Raw genomic sequence first — 23,434 nt, forward strand, 5'->3', positions numbered from 1 at the left:
ACCCGATTGTGCATCGCTGTAGCAGTGGACCCCTGTCTCTGGGGCTCAAAAGCAGGCATGGAGTAGGTAGTTTGCAGTATTTTGGTCTAGTTTTTGCCAACTTTAGCTCAGAGCTCGTCTAGTGTGCAACCGCTCAGCTTGGCTGCCAAGCTCCGCCCCCCATTTGAGATATTTTTGCCCAATCTATCCGGGCTATTCCCTAAAGTGAGAATGAATGGGAATTTAAAAGTAAATTCAAATAATGAAAATGAAATGTAATGCTAAAATAGCCAAAACAGAATTTATGCGGATAATTTTTCCAGTTTGGTTATTTCGGCTTACATTTTAAATTTCACTTTAAATTCCTGGCAATTCGCACTTCACTGAATAACCCTCTCAGAGTTCAGATAGGGAAAAGGTTATTTGAGGACACAGTACCAACAAATGCAACTTTGCTTACGTCCAATAAGGACTCAGAACTGATAAATGAGTGACTTGAATCATGATGTAACATTAAATGCTATATTAAAAGGTAATGTTGAATGTAAAATTATTCACATTAAAACAGCTTTGTCACTGCAGGTTTTGCTTTTAAATTAATGCCTTTTTTTGTCTTCTTGTTTTTATATCTTTTAAATTCGCCTTAGATTTTTTTTTTTATATACAATGTAGAGAGTGTGAGCTTTGGCAAATTTTGGCAATGGGCGGAGCTTAAGCAAAGTTAAATTTCAGTTGCTAAGCAAATTTACCCACAATCCATCAGGAAAAAGAATCCCACGAAAGGCCAAACTGCAGGCATCATGCACAGAAGAGAACAAAATTGAGGGACTCAAGTGTTAAGATCTTGTGCAAGTTAGAAAAGACACGTGTCAAAGAGGGAAGCATAATCATTATTCGAGATGCACAAGGAAAGGAAAACTGTTAATAAAAAATAAAAAATTCTGCTTTAAGGAATAGTTGTAAGTGTTTGTTTATCTTTTGTAGCATGTCAGAGAAAACTTGCATTATATAACTAGATTTTTTTTATTTTTTTTAAATTAAGATATATTTTAAATGCAATGATCTTGTATTACAGTAATAATTAAGTATAAGTAAAGACTGTTACATAAAACCACAAGAAAATATAACTTTTAACACACTGTCCCCATCTCTTTTAAGTGAACCTCTCATACACTAATTGTATAATTTGAGGTGGGAACTTCTTAGATGCAGTCTACTGTTGTGTATGTGGCATAGCAGTAAGGTCCCGGTAAAAACTGAAGATATGAAAATATATTAAAATTAGCGTGTTTTTAGTTTTCTCTAGGAAAATTGAGATAAAAAAAAAAAGTCACTCATACTTCTTTTCAAAACAAAAATTACAGTTCTTTTTTTTATGACAATTATAATTGTTTATGTTTAATTTTTAAGTTGTTTTTATACATTTCATATTTATACACAGATTTCCTCTACTGCTAGGCCCCATATTTCACAACACCCCACTCCATGTGTTTAAATTATGCCCTGGGGTTAAGAATGTGTTTCCTTTTGCCAGTTGGTACACCCATTTAGGAGAACACAAAGCAAATTGTTCATCTCTACAATTTCTTCTCCAGATATGTATTTGAAAATGTTGGATTGAGAAGGATATTAACAATCAACAAGTGCAACTTGGCAGATGATGCAGCATATGAGTGTGTTATTGGAGATGAGAGAAGCCAAACCGAACTCTTTGTGAAAGGTATTTTTAGAGCAGTGTTGGCCGAGTAATGGCACTCCAGCTTCAGTGGACTGCGTGTCCCATGATTCTCTCAGTTACACTAAATTTAGTTGTTCACTAAAGTGCGAATTGGTTTGAAATCAAAATGATTTCAAAATGAATTTCATAATTAAGGCCAAAGTAGTCAAATTAGAAAAATATTCTCCAAGTCAGAAGTATTTCTAGTTTGGCTATTTTGGTCTAATTTGAAATCCTTTTTGAATCTACGTCGAATTGCCACATTAGTAAATAACCCTCGATGTGTATGATGTAATCATTGTTCATTAATGTGCTTTAAAACTCCCACTATAATTGGTCATTTATTATACATCTTGTATAGGATTCGTTAAAAGGCAGTTAACAGATAGTTTTTATGAACCTACCTGTCTAAGGATGTTAAGCGTGTGAGCTAGCATTAGCTGTCGGCCTGCATATCACCGGAGCGTAATTTACATTACCTAGGTATGGATGATGTATGGCCATGATTCATGATATAGTTTATAGAAGACTTGGTGTGTTCCTTTTATAGATCTGTTGTAGATCTGTTTAGTACTAGTTTGATACACTATGTATATTTTGTCTAATTCGTATTGCACATATGATGAAAAGATGCCTATAATGAATTCTTGCTATAATTAGGATGGTGGTTTTGCCCACAACAGGTGCCTATCTCTATCTCTAGTCTCGTCTTTTGGCTACATTCCTTCAAGTTTAAAGGACCACTATAGGCACACAGACCACTTCAGCTCAATGAAGTGGTCTGGGATCCAGGTCCCTCTAGTTTTAACCCTGCAGCTGAAAACATAGCCACTAGAGTCTGCTTCAGCGATTTACACTGAGTAAATCGTACTTATTGGACTTCCTCACGGAGTGCAGTGTCAAAAAAGGCGAGTTTGCACATTCGGCTCTACTCGGAAGCTGACGTCGATGGAGGAGGAAAGGTCACCAGTGCCGAGGGAACACAGGATTAAGGTAAGCAAATAAATGGTTAATTAACCATTTATTTGCCACGGAATGGGGCCCTAGTCAACTAAACGGTGACTAGGGCTATATAGCATTAGGAATACATATTTGTGTTCCTAACGCTATAGTGTTCCTTTAACTACTCTTAAAATACCTACGCACTTCTGGAACTGGTAATGTTCTTAGCAACATATTTTCCGGATGTATAGTTTAGAATATACTTTGAAGACTCACCGCCCTCTGATTGGATGGTGTGCAAACCTGTAAAAGTATACATTCTGACAATGTTTTTTTTTTTTTCTTTTAAATGTGATAAAAAAGACCTATGAATGTCCACTAAGACACAAAATAATCTTTGCCCATCCCACCACACACCTAAATAAGCATGTGTTTTCTGCTACTTGCATCTAGAGCCTCCTGTAGTGATTAACAAGCCTCTGGAGGATCATCAGGCCTTTGTGGGTGAAAAAGTGGAACTAGAGGTCGAGGTTTCTGAAGAGGGAGCGCAAGTTATGTGGTATGTTCTCTATGTTATGTAAGATTTGTTGAAATTTAAATTTGTCATTTTATTACTATTATTTCTTCATTTGCCTCATTCTAATACACTTACTATACTTAATTTCTTCGTAGGATGAAAGATGGAGTTGAGCTAACGCGGGAGGAGACATTCAAATATCGTTTTAAGAAAGATGGGAAAAAACACATTCTGATCATCAACGAGGCCACAAAAGAAGATGCTGGACGCTACCAAGTGATGACCAATGGTGGGAAGTGCGAGGCTGATCTTGAAGTGGAAGGTGCGTGCGTAGACAATATACTATGTTATTGGTGTTTACATCCAAAGATTGTCTTATTCTGCTCATCCCACTGTATTTTTGTTCAAAGCTATATTTATTAGTATGATTTTAATATTTACTTCTAAGTAAGCCACAATGTTATAAATTCATCTTATAATCTATCTATTGGAAGTCTGGAACCACACAATAACTTGAAAAGATGCTTCTAGGGGTACTCCAAGCACAATAAACACCAGTTTATTGTAGTAATTATGGTGCTAGGAATCTTTCTATTAAAACTTAGCTTTTTTAAAGCCTTGACATTTATATCGATTTTATTTTCCTCACATATGGCTCTAATACTCAAATGCTTTCTTAGCCAAGGTTTTCTTAGTCTGGATTCCCTATTGAGCTGTCCAAGAACATGCTGTCCGAAAACTTACAGGGGCTGTGAGCTCACTCACAGTACAGTTGCCTGTTCCCATGTCACAGAACAATTCATTCAAGACAAAGAGACATGGATTTCTGAATAGGAAAGCTAGACTTCCCCATATAATGTTTGTGGGAGAAGTATGGAGCCATGGCACTGAAAGTTAACAAAAACAAAACTCATAAAAAGACAAGGATTTACAGGGTTAAAGTTGTCAGGCACAGCTATTCTCACCGTATCCACTACAATAAGCTGTAGCACTTATGGTGCTTGCAATGTCTATTTATTGTTTGATTAATCCCATTATCATCATCATGTTTTTGGTGATTCCAAACTTACTTTGTACATTAGTTTAAAGTTCTTAATTCTTTCCTTGTGCTATGTACTATTTTGGCCACATTTCTGTTGAGCAGATCTTCTACAAAATGAGTGATTTCAATTTTGGTTTTGTTGCTTGGAACTGAGCAGATACAGGTTGCCAAATTCCCAATCAATCAGAAAAAAAGAAAATAATAATAAAATAAAATAAAAAAATATATATATATATATATAATGTAAACAAACTGGAACTGGATATTTGTTTCTAGAAATTAACCCAATATCATTGTGTTTCTTCTTTTTCCTTGATTTCTGCAGATAAACAACTAGAAGTGTTGCAAGGTATTGCTGATCTGACAGTTAAGGCAGCCGAACAAGCTGTCTTTAAGTGTGAAGTGTCTGATGACAAAGTAACGGGCAAGTGGCTGAAAAATGGAGTGGAGATCAAACCTAGCAAACGTATCTCAATGACACACAAGGGCAGGTAAAAGAAATCTTACCAATCAAGAGTCATCGCTCAATCATAGACACATAAATATAAGAATCAGACAAAGAGAGCCAGATGGACTAACAGACAGATAGACAGATAGGCAGATGATGGAATCCCTCATGATAGTTTAAGCAGTATTATTAACTCATATAAACATTGACTGCATTCAATCCATCCTGCATTTTTTTTTTGCTTTATTTTGATATAAAATTTTACGAAAACAACATTTCTTTTTTCATCTGCCAAATTGGGTTTGTGCAAAAAGAATAATCATAAATGGTAAGTCATTTTTTTCCGATTACAGGATTCACAAGTTAGTGATTGATGATGTCCGACCAGAAGATGAAGCAGATTACACATTTGTACCCGATGGATATGCATTGACTCTTTCCGCCAAACTCAACTTCCTTGGTATGGTAATTTCCAATGGAAAAAACAATCAAATTTGAGCTAGGGTTTTTATTTTAATTATTTCTTTATACATTTTAAATGTAATATATATTGCATTCGGCTAGCCGAGTAGCTACAATTTTGTGTGAGAGTAGAAAATATTTTAGAAGAAGATTTAAAAAATGTTTCCCATCAGTTGAGCATAAAATTCCATTAACGAGATAGATAACTCATCCAACACAGTTTAGACAGGAGGTATAACCATTAGAGTGACTAATCCGAGAGACAATGAATGCATCAGAAGAGTCAAAAATATTTTACCCATTGTACAGTACTACAGCGCTATATAAATAATAAAATAATAATAAATACTAAAGATATTAAAAAGTTATAGCAGGCGAAGCAATGGTTAGATAAAATGTAAAGACACCCAGTGAATTCCATCCAAAGGTGGACAAAATGAATATTGTTAAAGTTGAAGGGATCTTATACTTTAGTGATATCTGGGAAGAGGAGTCATACTGCAGGCTCCAGGAGGGTTGAGTTAGATGTCAAACCATTCACAAATGGTTTCAATAGGTTAGGATTGAGCTAGGAGACACCTGGTATCATAACCATTATGTAGACTGATTAGAGTTTAGAGACCTTATTTTAGAAAAAGTAGGTAAGAGCTCTGTGAGGTCACATCACAAATGCAGAGAATCCCAGTTGAGAGTTTCACACGAATAGAAAGGCACCACGGCGGAGACTGGATCTTGGGCAAGATATACAGTCAAGTAATAACTTACTAATCTTTACATTTCTCTATTTTTTTTTTCAGAGATCAAAATTGACTATGTTCCACGCCAAGGTATGTTTGTTTTTTTCAACCTTAGATACATAATAATGTTGATACATATATCACTTACAGTAATTATAAAAGAAATTTAAAAAATGAAATTAAACAAATATATATATATAGTGTAGATTGGATTAGCCGTATTAGTCCAGTAGACAAGATGCCTATATATATATATATATATATATATATATATATATATATATATATATATATATAAAATACCAATGTGTCCTTGCACTCAGGCCAAACAATAATATAAATGCCGGGTGCTGAAAAGCCAGAGCCATCAAATGTAAATACTTGAAAGAAACAGCTTGCACTCACGGACTTGGAAAAGTGAAAAACAGGAATCTCTTTATTCAATAAGATGTCACACCAACGTTTCAGCCCTCGTCCGGGGCTTTCCTCAGGATGAACTGACAAACAGTTCATCCTGAGGAAAGCCCCAGACGAGGGCTGAAACGTTGGTGTGACGATGGTGTGACATCTTATTGAATAAAGAGATTCCTGTTTTTCACTTTTCCAAGTCCGTGAGTGCAAGCTGTTTTTTTCAAGTATTTATATAGATATACAATATTATTTCTGTTCTCATGATAAAGAACTGTCCATACAGTTTGATTTAATCTAACAAACACAGTGTTGTGTTTGAATACATATTGTATATATGTTCAGACTTCGCTAACTTTATTCATGCTCCCCTAGAACCACCAAAGATCCATCTTGACTGCAGTGGCAAAGAACATGTCAATACAATTGTTGTAGTGGCTGGAAACAAGTTACGTTTTGATGTCCCGATCACTGGAGAGCCAGCACCAACTGTTGCCTGGTTTAAGGGCGATACGGCAAGTAGATTTAGTTTTTCCTGCTAAGTGCAGATTTGTTATCTAAGTTGTCACAATTAGTTCAGTTTCCCTCTTAACAGTTTATAAAAATATTGGGAAGTTAGCGCCCCACATATTGATTTATTGTGATTGACCAGATAACTCAGGAATTATACATTCCACCCTGGAAGCTGTTTCTAAATCAAGGGTTTGTCTCTTCTCCATGTATCACTCAATGTGTATAAAATGTTAACTCCAACGTATAGCTTATCATCTTTAAATGTATTTGAAGGTGTTTGAAAATTATAAGTTAGTATGCATTTTGTGGTGCTACAGAAACGTTTTTAAATTCCTACTTATAGTCAGTTGTAGAGTGCTCCCGTCTCTTGCATTAATCCTTCCCCACCCCCTGGTGCATTTTTCTGGTACTCTAACAGAGGAACAGAGGAACCGAACAGCCATGCCTCTGGAAGAATAATTTTCTTTTTTCTGCTCTATCTTGGAGTGTTTCAATGTACTAGAGCCAGAGCTAGGTTAGGATAAGTTTATAAACCCTCTTTAGTGACTAACCCTGTACGACAAGCTAGACCCCATCATTTTGTTCCCTAACTGGTCAATCAAAGAACAGCGAAATCATAATTGCACCCTTACAACCTATTACTATGTCAATACTTACAAAATACACTACTGCCACCAGGAGATAATTATTTCATAGTGTCAAGTTCCTAAATAATTTAGGTAATTTTCTGTTCCAGTTTTGTGACTATCTTTATCCATTGTAGGAATTCAGTGACTTGGAAGGACGTGTCCGCATAGAACTGAGAACAGAGCTAAGCAGTTTTGTTATTGAAGGAGCAGAGAGAGCGGACGAAGGACAATATACTATTGTGGTGACCAATCCAGTTGGAGAAGACAAGGCCGTCTTGGTTATTAAAGTTGTAGGTAAAGAAAGCAATCCTTTTCCCAACAATTCCTTGGAGTCAGTACAAATTTGAGCATGCATGTTCAAACACAAAATGTAGTTCCTCCTGTAAGTACTCAATACATTTATTTTTCAGTATGGATTGGACAAGCTTTTTACTTAATTTTTTTAAATAATTTATATAAATTCTTTATATTTCCTTTTAAAGAAAAAGATTGTCATCTATGTAACAATACTCACATCAATTATAGTGATTTTGTCTTAAATGTGCAAGAATAAAAAGAGCCCAAAGCCAATTTTTCAAGTGGTTTGGTATAAGGAAGGAAATTTTAGACCCTTTTTAGTTAGGTATTTTGCATTAAGCCACCAAATAAATTATGTGATTCTGAATGTATATACCAAATACATTCTATTGTTGAAAGTCTGCTCTTTAGCACCTCATTTAAACATTCAAATTTACATAAATGTTAATAGCCATTCATTAATCAGCCCCTTAACCAGTCTTTCTTAACTCATCTGCCCCAATGACCTCATTTCATTATTCCCTTGTCCATCCATTATTTCTAAGACCATGACCTTCTGGTATACCAGTGGAATGGCATCCAGCTTCTGTAGCGCTACAACATACGACTGCCAATCCTGTCATTCGTTCAGTAGCCGAGATTATCCATTAAGTGCTCTGCCAGCGGATGAACCCCTGAGCAGAGAATTTGCACAGAATTAACATACATGTTCTAGCCTTAAATGCAGCAAATAGAAACATCCCAGGGCTGCCATATAAAGTCTTCATTTTGAAACAATTATTTGTGACGTATAAGTGTTGTGATTGAAATTCTGAATAACAGCTAGCAATTATTTTGATATAATATGACTTTCCTAACAAAAGAACTGAATAGATTACTATTAATTAACAAAATGCTATTATTGGAGGTTAGTTTTAGAATCATGTTTTCCATGATTTCACGAGTTTCTGTGCCCAAGGTGGGATTTCAAAAGTACAAGTTGAGATACACAGATGATGCATAACAGTAATATTTTGATTTGCACCGTAGTGTGTTTTATTGTATTTGGCCTCACCACAATCTTTTTGGCACAGGTTTGTAGGTTTTATTAATATGTTCTTAATATCATTATCTCAAATTTAAGATGTTCCTGATCCTCCTGACAATGTTCGCATCACCGGTGTTGGTGAGGATTGGGCCGATGTCGTTTGGGACAAGCCATTGTATGACGGTGGTGAGGCAATAACAGGTAAGAAAAGCTCTAGAAAATTTACATAATAAAGAAAAGAACTGCATGCTTTCTTTTTTTTTTTTTATTAGTTTTATTGTGTTAGGTCCTGCTTCAACATGCACAGCGCCGTTCCAATTAAAATATAATAATACAGTTCAAGATATACTTGTTGATCATGTTTTTTATGATGTCATCTTCCTATTTCGGAATCAGATTGTTAGAAACTGAGACTTTTGAAGTTGATATCTTTCATCCGAAAAGTAAATGTCTTTTGTTGTATTCATTCTATTTTTAACTTTGTGTGTGTTTTTTCTTATGATAATATAATTACATCTGCTTGTTTTGTAGCTTATACAACTGACACCATATTTACATCAAAAAATGTCTATCCATCATGAAAGCATTCCTTTGGGGAATGGGACATGACATAATTCTTCTCGATGCAAACAGCATTAATTCTTTAAATGAACAATACCACTTAAAACTATATATTTGAGATATGGTTAAATTAAATTGTACTACTTGTTTATATTCATCGACAGATAACCTTCAAAAGGTCATAATCGGTCACTATATATTCGTTTGATTATGACAAATAATTTCAGGAAATATTACTTTACAGAGTTTACAATATTGTAAAGCACAGCGGAATTAGTTGGCGCTATATAAATACCAATAATAATAATACAGAGAGTGTAGTGGACGCATAAAATAGCCGTCCAGCTGAAGTGGTAGAGGTTCACATGCGTGAGATAGGCCTAAAGCTACCCTAGCTACAAGACAAGGCCAGGGACTAATAAAAGTATTTAGAAAATTGGGCAGACTAGATGGGCCGAATGGTTCTTATCTGCCGTCACATTCTATGTTTCTATGTTTCTATGAAATGCATTAAAAACAACAAACAAAAATCAAAGTCAGTGTACCTTAGCGGTCCAAACATATTCCTGGTGCGTAAGTTCAGAATTAAACTCTTTACTTTGACATCTTAGAATTGAAAACTTGAAATTGCAGCTTTATGTTTTTTTTTTGTTAGGTTACCTCATAGAAAGGAAAAAGAAGGGCAGTCAGCGTTGGATGAAGATGAACTTTGAAGTCTTCACAGAAACTGCATACCAGTCAACAAAGATGATTGAGGGTATCATGTATGAAATAAGAGTTTTTGCTGTCAATGCCATTGGAATTTCTCAACAAGCCAATACCTCAAAGCCATTCATGCCTATTGGTGAGTAGGTCTATTGTCATGAAATTTACTATAAACAATGTGTTTCAGCAAATAGTCCAATAAGGGGAAGGGAGGTCTGCTTGCTCTGACATTTTGTGTCCTATTTGGTTAAGTGTGAAGAAACAGTAAGTTGTATTTTGAATGATGCAGAGGACATTCCGTAAAGCATGAAAGCTCGGCATGGTCTGTTTTTGCTCTATATAAATGTGTAAATAGACAGAAAGTAATTTATAGAAACACTGGGAAAAGAAAATGTTCTTGTAAAGGTTAGCAATTTCACCTTTTATGTATAATTTATAAGATACAGTTTAATCAAAATATAAGAAAAACTAATGCTTCCCTTCTTATGAAAATTAATATAATTTTAAGCAGAGCTACACGCATTGTGTTTAAACATACTTTATAGATAATTAATTATTTTTAGATAATTAGCTATACTACCACTAAATAATACTAGTTTTTTTTACTACAAAAAAAATGCATAGAACACTTCAAACTATAAAACTGAAGTAATACTCGACTCGAATAGTTGAGTATTGAAGGAGTACTTGCAATCTAAAAAAAAAAAAATGTTTTTCACATTTTTTTGTTCTGCTTTTTTTTGCGGGGTATATGAAAATATAGCTTGCAAAAACTGCAGATCTGATGTCCCCTTTTTCTCCGGCTCAGAACTTCAGTCTCTCTCTGCAGATTTACCAATCATAGGCTTGTTGAAACCTCTTTAGGTGAGACAAGAGCGTTCACACAGTCTGCTTTATAAAGACAGACTTCTCAATGAGCTATAGTAGATGCCATAATAAAGAACTCTTTGTCTCCATTATCATCACTCAGTTGTACATTGGTTACTCGGATTTGTTAGTAAACATGGGCTGAGCTGAATCTAAAAGGTGTCTAATGTACCACTATAAAAATCATGATGAATGATTTATGTTATTCTGTTATGGAAAATGCAATATTTGAATGATTTATTGATGATTTATTTTTTTCTCAGCACCTACTAGTGAACCTCTGCACCTTACAGTTGAAGATGTAACAGACACTACATGCACACTAAAGTGGAGGGCACCTGATCGTATTGGTGCAGGAGGAATTGACGGATACCTAATTGAATACTGCAGAGAAGGGTGTAAGTAGAAATAAAAATATGTTTTTGGCAGCTTTCTGGAACACTCTTTCTTATGGTGTACTGTCATAACAAAGCATAATGAAATTAAGTGGTCTCATCACCCCGAGAGCAAAACACAAACAAGACTTAGAAATAAATCACCCTTCTTATAGAACCTCCAAAAATCATATATTAACTTTGGGATTGAAAATCACTTCTTGTCTGGTGGTGGTGGGCATGTTGGTTGAGGGCATCTGCCTGTGGTCCCTCTGACTCTGCAAAGATCATTTATAGAGTTAGTCATTGAATTACTGGCAAGTGTAAATTATTGGGAATTCAAAATGAATTAAAAATGTAAACCAGAATAGCTGATTTTGTCTGTTACAAACTAAGATTTGAACTTCATATTAAGGGATACCTGCCATTCCACAAACTATTTACGCTCTTTAGTAAAGCATCGTATCACCTATACATTTTAGTTAGTAAATATATATATTTATATATTAAGAAAAAAAAAACTATTTAAAAAAGGGTTCTTCTTCCAGGTCTAAGTCAAATCCTTAGCATAGACTCTATGCTGATAATGTGACTGACAAGAGAAAGCAGAAAGACCTCCCAACAGGCAGTCCTCCTGCTCTCCCATGCATAGCTAGCACAGAGCATGCGCAGTGGTTGCTATGGAAACTCCCTAGGCGATGCTACCAACACTGGCTAGGGAGTGTAGGAGTGTATGTTCAGACGCCGGCATGCTGGCAACAAAGTTACAAAGTGAAATTTTTCTAGTGTATCATGTATTTTAGCTGATGACATATATATATATATATATATATATATATCGAACCTTGCTGACATTGCATTTTGTATAAAATTATACTTACAGCTGATGAATGGGTTGAAGCCAATACAGAGCTGGTAGAAAGATGTGGTTATACTGTAAAAGGACTTCCCACTGGAGAAAAAATCTCATTCCGCGTACGTTCTGTTAATATTGCCGGGAAGAGTGAGCCAGCCATATTGGCCCAGCCTGTGACCATCCGAGAGATTGTTCGTAAGTCAACTGATTTCCTCTGTGTGTCACGTGGATGGGTAGAAAAATACTCATCTAGAGTACGATAGATAGTTTGGGTTGAATGCAATTTCTAAAACAAGTTCTTCAAAATGACTCATTGACAATACATTTTCAAATACACAGTGGTTTTTGATATGATTATTAATATATATATATATTGCTGTCATGTGTTACTGAAGAGCTATGAGCAACAATTCAAGGATAAGCAAAACTTTGTTTTTGAATGTTTTTGTATTTGTACAGCTTATCCTTATCCATCCTTTCCTCACTATTTATTGTAAATTGGAATCTTAGATTATCTCTTAAAATTACAGATTTCTTTAGTTTAACTTTAAAGGGAGGCAATAGTATATATATGAAATGTATTGAGAGTAATGTTCTTCCTTAAATATCCGTATCTTGCAGAACAACCCAAAATCCGCTTGCCCCGGCAACTGAGGCAGACCTATATTAAAAAAGTTGGGGAACAAATCAACCTACTTATCCCCTTCCAGGTACGATGGAGAATAATACTAACATGTGTGTTTAATGTGTAGAGGAAGGAACAGGAAAATAAAATATATTCACATGTTATCAATTTCAGGGGAAACCTAGGCCTATTGTCACATGGACAAAAGAGGGACAGCCTTTGGACCCAAAACAGGTCAGCATCAGAATATCTGAATGTGACACCATCCTCTTTATACGATCTGCAGAACGATCTCACTCTGGAAAGTATGAACTCTCCGTTAAAATTGAAAATATGGAGGATTGTGCAACAATAAATATTCGTGTTGTGGGTACGTGTATCTTTTTTTTTCTTAAATCTATCTATCTATTATTATTATTATTATTATTTTATCTATCCATCCATCACCTGCCTGCCTTTTCACTTGTAGCTCTCTTTCTCTCTATCCATCCATGTTTCATCTGTTTAGCAGTCTGTCTGTTTATCCTATCTTCTCCTGGTTAATAGATTGTACTTTAGGTCACTTTGTGACCATTTCTATGGCTGAAACCAGTCCATTCCTCTTGGCCCACAAGGAGGCAAGGGTATGTATCCTGATCAGTACATGTAACAACTTAGGTCTAGTCTGAGTAAAAAAAAGGACACAGCAATTGTCAGTCATGCTTTATTTCCCAATTTTATGTGGGTTATATTTAAAAAAATAAATATGGTTATATGTTCGAATGTGCAAATAACAAAAATATAAAAAAGAAGAAACTGTTACTCTAAACAACAAGCATGAACATTTATAAATATAACGGTAGAATCGTGAGTCTGGTAAGTATGAGTGAGAAAACAACGAACGTCCGTCACAGTCAATCAAGAGGAAGAAGGCTGAACCCTTCCTGTCTTTCTTGTTGTCACCGGAAATATAACGTAAGTCCCAGTGAAGTATGGACTAGGTGAATCAAGCTGTTCGGTATCGCAAGCAATCAATTCTCCATTGGTCAAAATGGCTTTGTAACAATCCAGGAAAATAGTTTGATGAACAAGCTCACCGCCTAGTGGCAGTGAAATAGAACGAGTCCTCTCTCTTGGTCTGCGCGTTTCGTCTGTCTCCCAGACTTTGTTGAGACCAGATTATTGTATGTTTAGGAAGTGGAGAAGCACTAATAAAAAGCAAGCCAAGAATGCAATTATAGAAGAAGGTCCTTATCTACTAAATAAAAAAGCTTTTTTGTTATTAAAGGGTATATCACGCTAAGAGGACTAAAGCGATAATAATAATATATACACTAATTCTATAACTAAAGGAATCATATTCATTTAAACATAATTACTATCATTATGTATATACATAAAGAAGTATATTTTGCAAATATTTTTGCCACATTTTCTGCTTTAAACATATATCTTGTGCATGGATTATTTATACAATGTGTAATGGTCAATTCTTAAAGGAAAGTTTCATAAAAGGATCAAGGACAACCGTCCCGGGCAGTGCTTATTTTTATCTTTTTAAATCAGGTTACTTCTGAGAAAAAGCCTGAACAAAACAGTTATAAACGGTTATAAACATTGGTTGTGGACTCTAGATGATCTAAAAGATCCAATGGGATCTTATTGACAGAAACCAATGTGATGAATAAACCAATTTTCTTCCTTTTTTTTTTCTTTAACTAAACTCTGCCACCATAACATTGGTTTAGAGAAACAATAAAAAATGACCCATTTTTGGCCCAAAGACCAAGAGTCACATTACATGGTTACGTAGGCTGGAAAGAGACATGTGTACATAAAGCAACAGCATCTGTTTTTGCTGTTGATTTAAAAGAAGGCATAACACCCAGTTTGCAGCGCTTTCCAATTTTTAAACAAAGCTTGTAAAAAAAAAAAAATCCTTCTTGATCCCCAGCATTACAGTCAGATATCTCCTTGGATCAAGAAGATGTTACCCCACAAATAAAAAATTTACACCCCTGAATATTATGTTTTTGCAAGTATACAACCAGTTACTGTTTAACCCCTTAAGGGCTAAACTTCTGGAATAAAAGGGAATCATGACATGACACACATGTCATGTCTCCTTAAGGGGTTAAACATCTGTACGGGTTCTGATAAAACCACCTCTTCAGGCAGAGAATTCCACATCCTTATTGCTCTTACTGTAAAAAACTTTGTTTGCCTTAGACTAAATCTCTTTTCTTCCAGTCTAAATGCGAGACCTTGTGTCCTATGTATAGTCTTGTTTATGAATAGATTTCCAGATAATGGTTTGTATTGGCCCCCAATATATTTGTATGATGTTATCATATCCCCTCAGAGGCGCAAAACAGATTTACATTTTTGAACCTTTTCGTAACTAAAATGTTTCATTCCGTTTATTAATTTTGTAGTCTGCCTCTGCACTTTTTCTAGTGCCATAATATCCTACTTTAAAACAGGTGCCCAAAATGGCACAGGATATTCCTGGTGTGGTCTTATCATAAATTTATAAAGAGGCGTGACTGGGTAACTTGTAGATGTGAAGAAGTCTTTATGTTTTTGACATCTTGTGTGTGTGTTAACTGTGTTGGACATGTATGTGTATGTGTTTTGGATTGACATGACATGAGTATATGTGGGGTTTATGTGAGAAGTGCATACATACATACATATATATATATATATGGCTAGTGGCATTTTTATGGCATATTTTGAGCCCAGAGATATTTATATATATATATATATATATATATTTGAGAATTCTGTGTATGTAGGTGTAAGTCTTTGGTAGAGCGAAGGGACAATTGCAAAACTGCAGGGACAGTGTCTTTATACCGGAACCACCACATTAAGGTGCATGTGGTGCTTATAGAGTGTCCCTTTAAAGTGTGGGGGAAAAAAATCTTTAAACATATTGAATTTGTCCTTGACACTTAAAAAGGTACAAACTGATTTTCAATAAAGTGAGAACTTTATTTCTGAATTATTCTACAAAAAAAATGTATATGTGGAAAACAGAATTCTCTATTCAGACGCGTGCTAATTCGACAATAGAATAAAATGTTCAGTGGGTAAGTATCTATAATGTTCAAAGCTAAGTGTAATTTCATTTTCTTAACACTCCATAATCTCTCTAATAGCCCCAGCTGCCTTTTCCTATTCCGCATGTGGCACAAAATATTCTGTGTCTCTCGGACTCTTGTATATTCTGTTGGCTGCCTCCCCTTCCAGTGTTAAATGTCATTAAAGGTACATTGTGAGGGAAATTAAATTTGCATAGTGATGAAACAGCTGTATGTTCTCATCTTACATGGGGATCGAGGAGGCATTATAAGACCTCAGTCTGGAAACACATTAAAGGAAGCAAATCCTTAAAGGATTTCGGACTACACGCCATCTCCTTTCCCAATGGATGACCCTTTTGTAACGCCATACATGGAAAACAAAAACTACTGCTGTTGAATGTCAAAGTGTTCATGCAATATATCCTTTACGTTAGACACATATAGATAACTTTTAGTTACAATAAGTAAATGTGTTGAGAGCCATAGAGCCAGGTTCTAACAGAGTCATGTCAGTGCAGCAAGCACTCAGATTTAAATCTCTGCACTGTATTCATTATGCTGACGGGTGCAAGAGTAAATTTCAAAGTTCATGCAGACAAAATATCATCTTGCCTTATTTTTGCTATATTTAACTCACACATCCGACTAGACAACTACCAGCCAAGGCTGTGTTATCTCGGCCCCATAGAGAGCTACAGTACTCAAGAGAGAGTTTATTTTAATCCCTTCTAAAATCGGCGTTTAAAGTGAAAATGTATCAGTCTTGAATTGGTCACAAAAGTGTTCTTGCTCTCCAAAGAATTTGGCAGAACACCCGACTGCTTGGGCATGGTTTAGTTACATGGGCTGGCATATCATAATGTCAGCATTTTCACTATACAGTTAATGCTGTACAATACTGTAAGATATTAATGTAGGTAATATAGTGGCATTTTAAAAAGAAGATTGTTATGTAAGATCAGGTCCAGATAATCGACACACTCAGCCATTTTGCCTTTCAGCTCATTTTGCATTTTCAAATTTTACTAAATTAAGATTGGAGCAATAAAATGGAATGTGGTAGATCTTGACAATAGATCCCAACAGGACAGTTAGTGAAGGGATGTAACTAGCACTAGTACTAAGCTTAACAGTTCTTTCTTCTCCTTACACATTTCTCAATTTTTACACTATGTTCCAATCTACCATTTATAGAATATGTCTTGAGATTACAAAAGAATTGCCCAGTAGTGCAATTATTAAGGAGAGCACCCAACCTCAGGGCATTTTCAGCAACGATAAGATTAATTAAATGACACCACTGTAGGCCAAAAATCTAATAAATATAAACTGTTTCCTTTTATATGTCTTAAAGGGACACCATAGTCACAACTTAATGTAGTTATTCTGGTGAGTATAGTAAGTCCCTGCAGGCTTTTTTAATGTAATGTTTCAGAGAAAAGGCAGTGTTTATTTTACAGCCTAGGGACACCTCCAGTGGCCAGTCCTCAGGTGGCTATGAGAGGTACTTCCTGGGGCAGTGCTGCACAGTGTACAACACCCCTCCCCTCCCACCGGCCCACCTCCTTGGCTGAGATCATCAGAATTGACTATCTCAGTCAATTAAATCCTTTCCTATAGGAAATCATTGCAATTGGCTGAGATCATCAAATCTGGTGATGTCATCCAAGGGGGCAGAGCCAGATGCAAGGAGCCCCATGCAGCACTTAAAAAAAAGTGAGTTATGACTTATTAAAGGAGGAAAGGGGACTAAATGGTTAGTTAAACTCTATAGGGTCAGGAATACACATTTGTGTTCCTGACCCTATAGTGTTCCTTTAAAAAAATATAAATAAAAACAAATGCAATGGGGGGCCTTGTAAGAGTAAAATACCTTATGTGTTTCACACTCTCAATCCCATATTATAAAAATATGCTAAAGAAAATGTAATCTTTGTTGTTATTACCCCTAAAACCCAGATTTTTGTACAGTGTAAAATGTATCAAAGTACAAGATTGCACAGGTAAATCCACAGATCTTTCCCACAGTATACGCTGAACATATCTGATTGAATCTCCACCATGTGTCCACACAGTGCTAGAAAACTGAAAATGGCACACAGTATACCCTATAATGTCCTGTGTAACCAGCAATTTAGTGCTATGTACATATACTCAAGATGAACAAAATCAGGTTTGTCCTTTTACTTTGTAGAGAGTTCAGCTAGAGCTTGCTTTATTCAAGAGCCTAACATTTCAGTTTAGTTAAAAAAAATAAACGAGTTAAAACACCCATATTAAATCAAAAGTCTTTCATGGTGAAATGATTTATACAAATATACGTACATTTCATTCCAATTTATGGGTGTTATGTTGCACACAATTGAATTTAAAGGCAGACCTGTCAGATATAAGTTTGTCAACAGCAGTCACAGCAGTCACAATTCAACCACAAAGCCATACAATGCTGCTGTTGAAGTTTGCCACGGTACCACTTCTTACCTATGACAGAGCATTCGCTTAAAGCAGCTTTGTTACTTTTAGGAGTCGTTTATTTCCAAAAGACGCCTGAAGTTGAAATCCCAACTTTGTGTGCGGCTAGGGGACGAAGTTAAATCTAGAAATACTTACTTAAAATTCTTCTTCACGGGTACAGTCTCTTGGGGCTTCATCTGCCAGAAACCATGTCATTACTGACTTTGGTGCATGTGCCAAAGTACTACATGAAGGTCTTTGGATGGTTTTACATGACCATGGGATCCTCCATAGACCAATTTGTTCAATGCATGAGAACATGCTTTTGACAAAAGTTGATGGCAGAAGATCTGCATTCTTTTCAACCTTTGTCAATCTGTCTTCACTCCTAACACAAAGTTGTTCCAAACTATGTGGTGATACCTTTTGATTGCATTGAAACTTTAGTGAAATTCCAAAGAGGTCAACAAGAGTGTTTCGTAAAGATGTCATTTTTATGAAACACTGAAAACGTGCCCAGAGATATCAGAACTGCTGTAAGACTGTCAGTAAATGTATTGATAAAAAAAAAAAAAAAAACATACTTAACCCAAGATCTCTTACTCCTTTAACAAAGCTAGTGGAAATAGAAGATGGTATGATTGTGTGCACGTATAATGTGGTCCAAAGGTAATTTCTCTGTGTGCAACTGCATTCTAGATATTGTGATGTGTTTTGGTGGTACTTGCTGACATATGCAAAAGAAACAATGTTTTTAGCATAGTGGTTAAGACAAATCAGTTAAAAAAGAAGAGCGGAATTATTGCAATATTTGGAATCATAAAATGATTGGAGACATAAGCGTTCAAAGTATGTTGCCGTTAATTTACAACAAATATTGGCCACGCAATCTCATGATGTCATGTGTGGGTTCAAAGTTGTTTATGGTGTGATTGCAACTACTCACTATGGGTCTGCGATTGAGGACTCTTGGCAACATAACCACTACCATTTAACTAAAACATTTGATTTTGAAAGCTGTCGCACTATTTTGTGCATTTAAAGCTTCTTCAGGCAAATGGAAATAAGTATGAGCTTTCCTTGATCTGTTTGCATTCAACTTTCTCTACAGAGGATGATAGAAAGCAGAACCTTTAGTTTCCATGTTAGGCGTCCCATCAGTTCTGACAGCAACTTATCACTTTGTTGTAGCGAGTCACAAGATGTAGCCATGAGGTTGTAAGTCTGAGGAGTGTGAAAGTAATAGCCATAGTTTTATTTCTGGAGGGGCCAAAACCGCGGAAAGTAAAGTAAGCACAAACACGGGATTCTTGAGGGGTTTTTCTGCCATTTTCTTTGTCATTCTTTTTTTATTGTTATTTTTAAGATGAGCCGTTCAAAAGTTACGATTTCAAAGTCAAAGATTGTTGACCTACATGCCACGTCATTAAACCTTACATTGCTTTAGTTGTCCCCATTAGCCCACATTATAAATGGTCCTTTGGGGGATTACAGGAAATTTGGCATTAAATCAGTTTTAATCAATTTGTGAAAACTGCATTATTCATGTGCTGTAATCAGTAAATTATAGATTGTAGTCCTTATATTACTCAATGGTGATATTAAGGTTAACATTTTTTAATAAACATAATCATATAATCATGTGTGTTTTGTGGTTATCCCACACTAAACTCAAATGTACTCAGACAATGCTGAAAACAGAGACTGGCTGTTGCTTTAAAGAGACTCTTCAAGCACCATAACTACTGCACGATGTAGTGGTAATGGTGCAATGAAGCTGTGAGACCTCTGCCTCTTGTATCATTCAGGTGCTTTTCGGGTATCATGACACCAGGGAGCAAAGATTTTTATGAGTAAATCGAAAAAAAAAAAAAAGAAGCTGTAGATGAGTCTACAATTTTGAACTATTTATTTATTATTAGTAACCATTACACCTAAAACTGTTTGTTTGTTTTTTGTTTCAGATAAGCCTGGCCCTCCCGTAGCAGTAGTAGTTAAAGAAGTCTGGGGCTTTAATGCTCTAGTTGAATGGGTACCTCCTAGAGACAATGGCAACACAGAGATCACAGGATACACCATTGAAAAAGCGGACAAGAAAACTATGGTGAGAGATTAGTGTCGGAGGTTTAGCCACAAAACAGTGGAAAGTCATGAACTGCAAGTCAAATCTCAAAATAGCTGAGTCAAAACATATTGTGGCATGGTTATATATTGACTTAAACCCGCTGCTGGGTAAACCTTTAAATATGATTGCTTTCACACAGTGGAGCCCTGTAATGTTAAAAAAAAAATACTTCTTCATTTTCTTTATTCATTTGTAATTTATAAAACCCAAGAAAAACATCATGGACTAACGGCAGATATAAAACAGATGGCAAGGTTCTAACATTAGTTAATAATAACAGTGTTTTGGTATTAAGACAAACCCAGCGCTGTCATCAGCATATTTCAAAGTAATTCTGTTATAAATGACCCTGCCATAATGTCTCTAATAACTTTCTTTTCTTTGTTTATTTGCAAAAAAAAAAAGTCTGAGTGCAAAAATCAAGATAAAGAAAAGTAGGGGGTTAGATGTGATCCACAAGACGATGGGATTCCACGTGCAATAATTTCTGTCGCTGTTACAGAATCCACCACGGAAGGAATCCTATAGTTTTGTAGACTAGAGATATCAGAATACAGCAAGTACCCAAAAAACATGAACAACTATCGGCAAACCGAGACACAACCTCTCAATCTAAGAGTCCATGCTGGGGATTACAAATTGGGAGCAGGAGTAGCTAGACCATCTCAAAGAGATCGAAATTTATCACAATGTTCTGTTCTAAAAAGCAGTCCAAAGAACTAAAAGTAGAGCAAACACCATGAAAACCACTAGAAGCAGCAGTCACATTCCACTGGTGACTCCCCCACTTTCACATCTTTGCACCACTTAGAACGTAACACTTTGATACATTTCCCCCACTGTGTCAATGTTGCAAAGTTTTGTTTAGTTTTTTTTTTTGTCTGTAGAGAGTTTGTAATCTTTACGGCTTTGGCATCAATTTTAAGAATTTTGGAAAAGCTTTTCAAATTATTTAATATTTTTGAATAAACTTTTGAAAGGATTTAGTATTTTTAAAAATATTTTAAAATTTAGATAATTGTTTATATATAATTATTTTTTTTTAATCTATATTATATATTATTTTAATATATTTAAAAATCATTTTACATGTTTGTAAATGTATCCAAAAATATTAAAATTTGTTTTGAAAAGTTTTAAACCGAGGCCTTAGTTTGGTGTCAAAGTGGGATAGCAATATCTTCCAAAGCTGTGAATCAAAAGCAAATAGTGAAACCAACTGGCTGAAAATCAAACTATTTAATATATTGCTGTTCCTGTTGATCTCTCTTCATATCTATGTAATTAGTATGTATGCTCTGTTGGTATATGTCGTATATTATTAGTATTTTTCCCATCAAGTCTTTAGATCTGACATACTAGACAGAAAGTTCCCTCGGAACCTGTGACACATGGTTGACATATGTAGTTTACATCAAAGTTTCTCAACCTGTTATGGAGACGTACTAAAAAAGATCTAAAAGATTTTAAAAAATAAATCCTAAGCTCAAGGTATGGTCTAGTCTTTTTTTTTTTTTTTTTTTTTTAAGGAGACAAAATGATACATTCATCACAAGAATTAATGCCTTATCCAAAGTATTAAATAATCTGAGTCACTAATGAAAACATGTATTATCAAAATGCATTTTTTAGGAATGGTTCAATGTTTATGAACACAATCGGCAACCGCGCTGTACCATTTCTGACCTTATCATGGGGAATGAATACTACTTCCGAGTGTACAGTGAGAACATATGTGGCCTCAGCGAGAAACCAACAGTTTCCAAGAATACTGCTGTCATCCAGAAAACAGGTGCCGTATCAAACAAAATGGATAATTATGTAGCCAAAGATCTGTCCGAGGCCTCAGTTTAATATTGATGGACGAGCTATCCAAATGATTTCACATTTTTGAATAAACTTTTACGATTATTTGATATTATGAAATATATTAACATTTTGTAATTTTTTTATATATTGATATTATTTTCCTATATGATACATTTTTTAAAATTTTAATACACTGAATTAAAAAAAAAAAAAAGTTTATCCAGACATATGAAATCATTTATCCAACAATATTAAATCAAGGCCTTAAAAGGACTCTCCAGTGCCAGGAAAACATATCCATTTTCCTGGCACTGAAGGTTCCTACAGTGCTCCTCTCTCCTACCCCCCATCCCATGTTGCTTACCTGAATCCAGTGCTGATGTCCCTAGGCGCTGGGTCAGGCTCTGCCCACGATCCTCCCCTGCCCACGTCAGCCGGCGGGGGAGACCTAATGCATTAGACCTCCCCATAGGAAAGCATTATTCAAAGCTTCCCTATGAGGATTCCAGCGACGCTGGAGGTCCTCATGCATAGCGTGAGGACGTCAGGCATCGTTTAAAACACTTTTGGGGTTTTAAGAACACGGAAGTCCCTCTAGTGGCTGTCTGATAGACAGCCACTGAGGAGGACTTAACCCTGCAAGGTAATTATTTCAGTTTATAAAAACTGCAATAATTACACTTGCAGGGTTAAGGGAGATGGGAGTTGGCACTCAGACCACTCCAATGGGCAGAAGTGCTCTGGGTGCCTGGAGTGTCCCTTTAATCGGAAAGCTAAAACACAAGACAATTCATGTCATAATGTCACACCTAGCATTTTGTTTAATGACAGTTACCCTGATGGAAATTTCCAATTGTGGGGCACAAGCATAATCTAATTTCATAATATTGAATTTTGAGAAGTGGTTTTTAAACCAGATCTCAAGGATCACATAGTCCTTAATTTAAATCATCAACTTTTAATTTAGGTAATGATAAATTCGGGCTGCAATAGATAGTTTTAGAGAGACACTGCAGTCACCAAAAAAACTTTTTTAATAAAGCAGTTTTTGTGTATGGGTAATGCCTCTGAAGGTTATCTGCTCAATTCTCTGCTGTCTATGAGTTAAATCATTTTTGTTTCTGTTTCTGCAGCTCTAGTCACACTTCCCCTGGCTGTGATGAACACAGCCTGCATGAAAACAAAATGGTTTCATTTTCAATCAGATGTAACTTAGTTTAGATTTTTGATCTCCTGCTCTGTAAATTGAACATTAATTACAGACTCCTGCAG

General features: G+C 35.5%; 1 protein-coding gene across 2 annotated transcripts in view; it reads left to right on the forward strand.

Annotated features, from left to right (window-relative positions):
- MYBPC2 (myosin binding protein C2) overlaps nt 1–23,434 on the forward strand; it is a 114,439-nt gene that overhangs the window by 65,031 nt on the left and 25,974 nt on the right. For both annotated transcript variants that reach the window (XM_063436068.1, XM_063436069.1), the window contains 16 exons: nt 1,575–1,699; nt 3,092–3,197; nt 3,311–3,477; nt 4,523–4,688; nt 4,999–5,105; nt 5,905–5,934; nt 6,628–6,767; nt 7,529–7,688; nt 8,815–8,919; nt 9,935–10,123; nt 11,115–11,249; nt 12,109–12,276; nt 12,703–12,791; nt 12,881–13,076; nt 20,193–20,332; nt 21,986–22,145. In XM_063436068.1, coding sequence (XP_063292138.1) covers nt 1,575–1,699; nt 3,092–3,197; nt 3,311–3,477; nt 4,523–4,688; nt 4,999–5,105; nt 5,905–5,934; nt 6,628–6,767; nt 7,529–7,688; nt 8,815–8,919; nt 9,935–10,123; nt 11,115–11,249; nt 12,109–12,276; nt 12,703–12,791; nt 12,881–13,076; nt 20,193–20,332; nt 21,986–22,145 — 2,183 coding nt within the window. The remainder of the gene's footprint in view (nt 1–1,574; nt 1,700–3,091; nt 3,198–3,310; nt 3,478–4,522; nt 4,689–4,998; nt 5,106–5,904; nt 5,935–6,627; nt 6,768–7,528; nt 7,689–8,814; nt 8,920–9,934; nt 10,124–11,114; nt 11,250–12,108; nt 12,277–12,702; nt 12,792–12,880; nt 13,077–20,192; nt 20,333–21,985; nt 22,146–23,434) is intronic.

This window comes from Pelobates fuscus, chromosome 11 (genome assembly GCF_036172605.1).
Source record: "Pelobates fuscus isolate aPelFus1 chromosome 11, aPelFus1.pri, whole genome shotgun sequence".
NCBI classification, from domain to species: domain Eukaryota; kingdom Metazoa; phylum Chordata; class Amphibia; order Anura; family Pelobatidae; genus Pelobates; species Pelobates fuscus.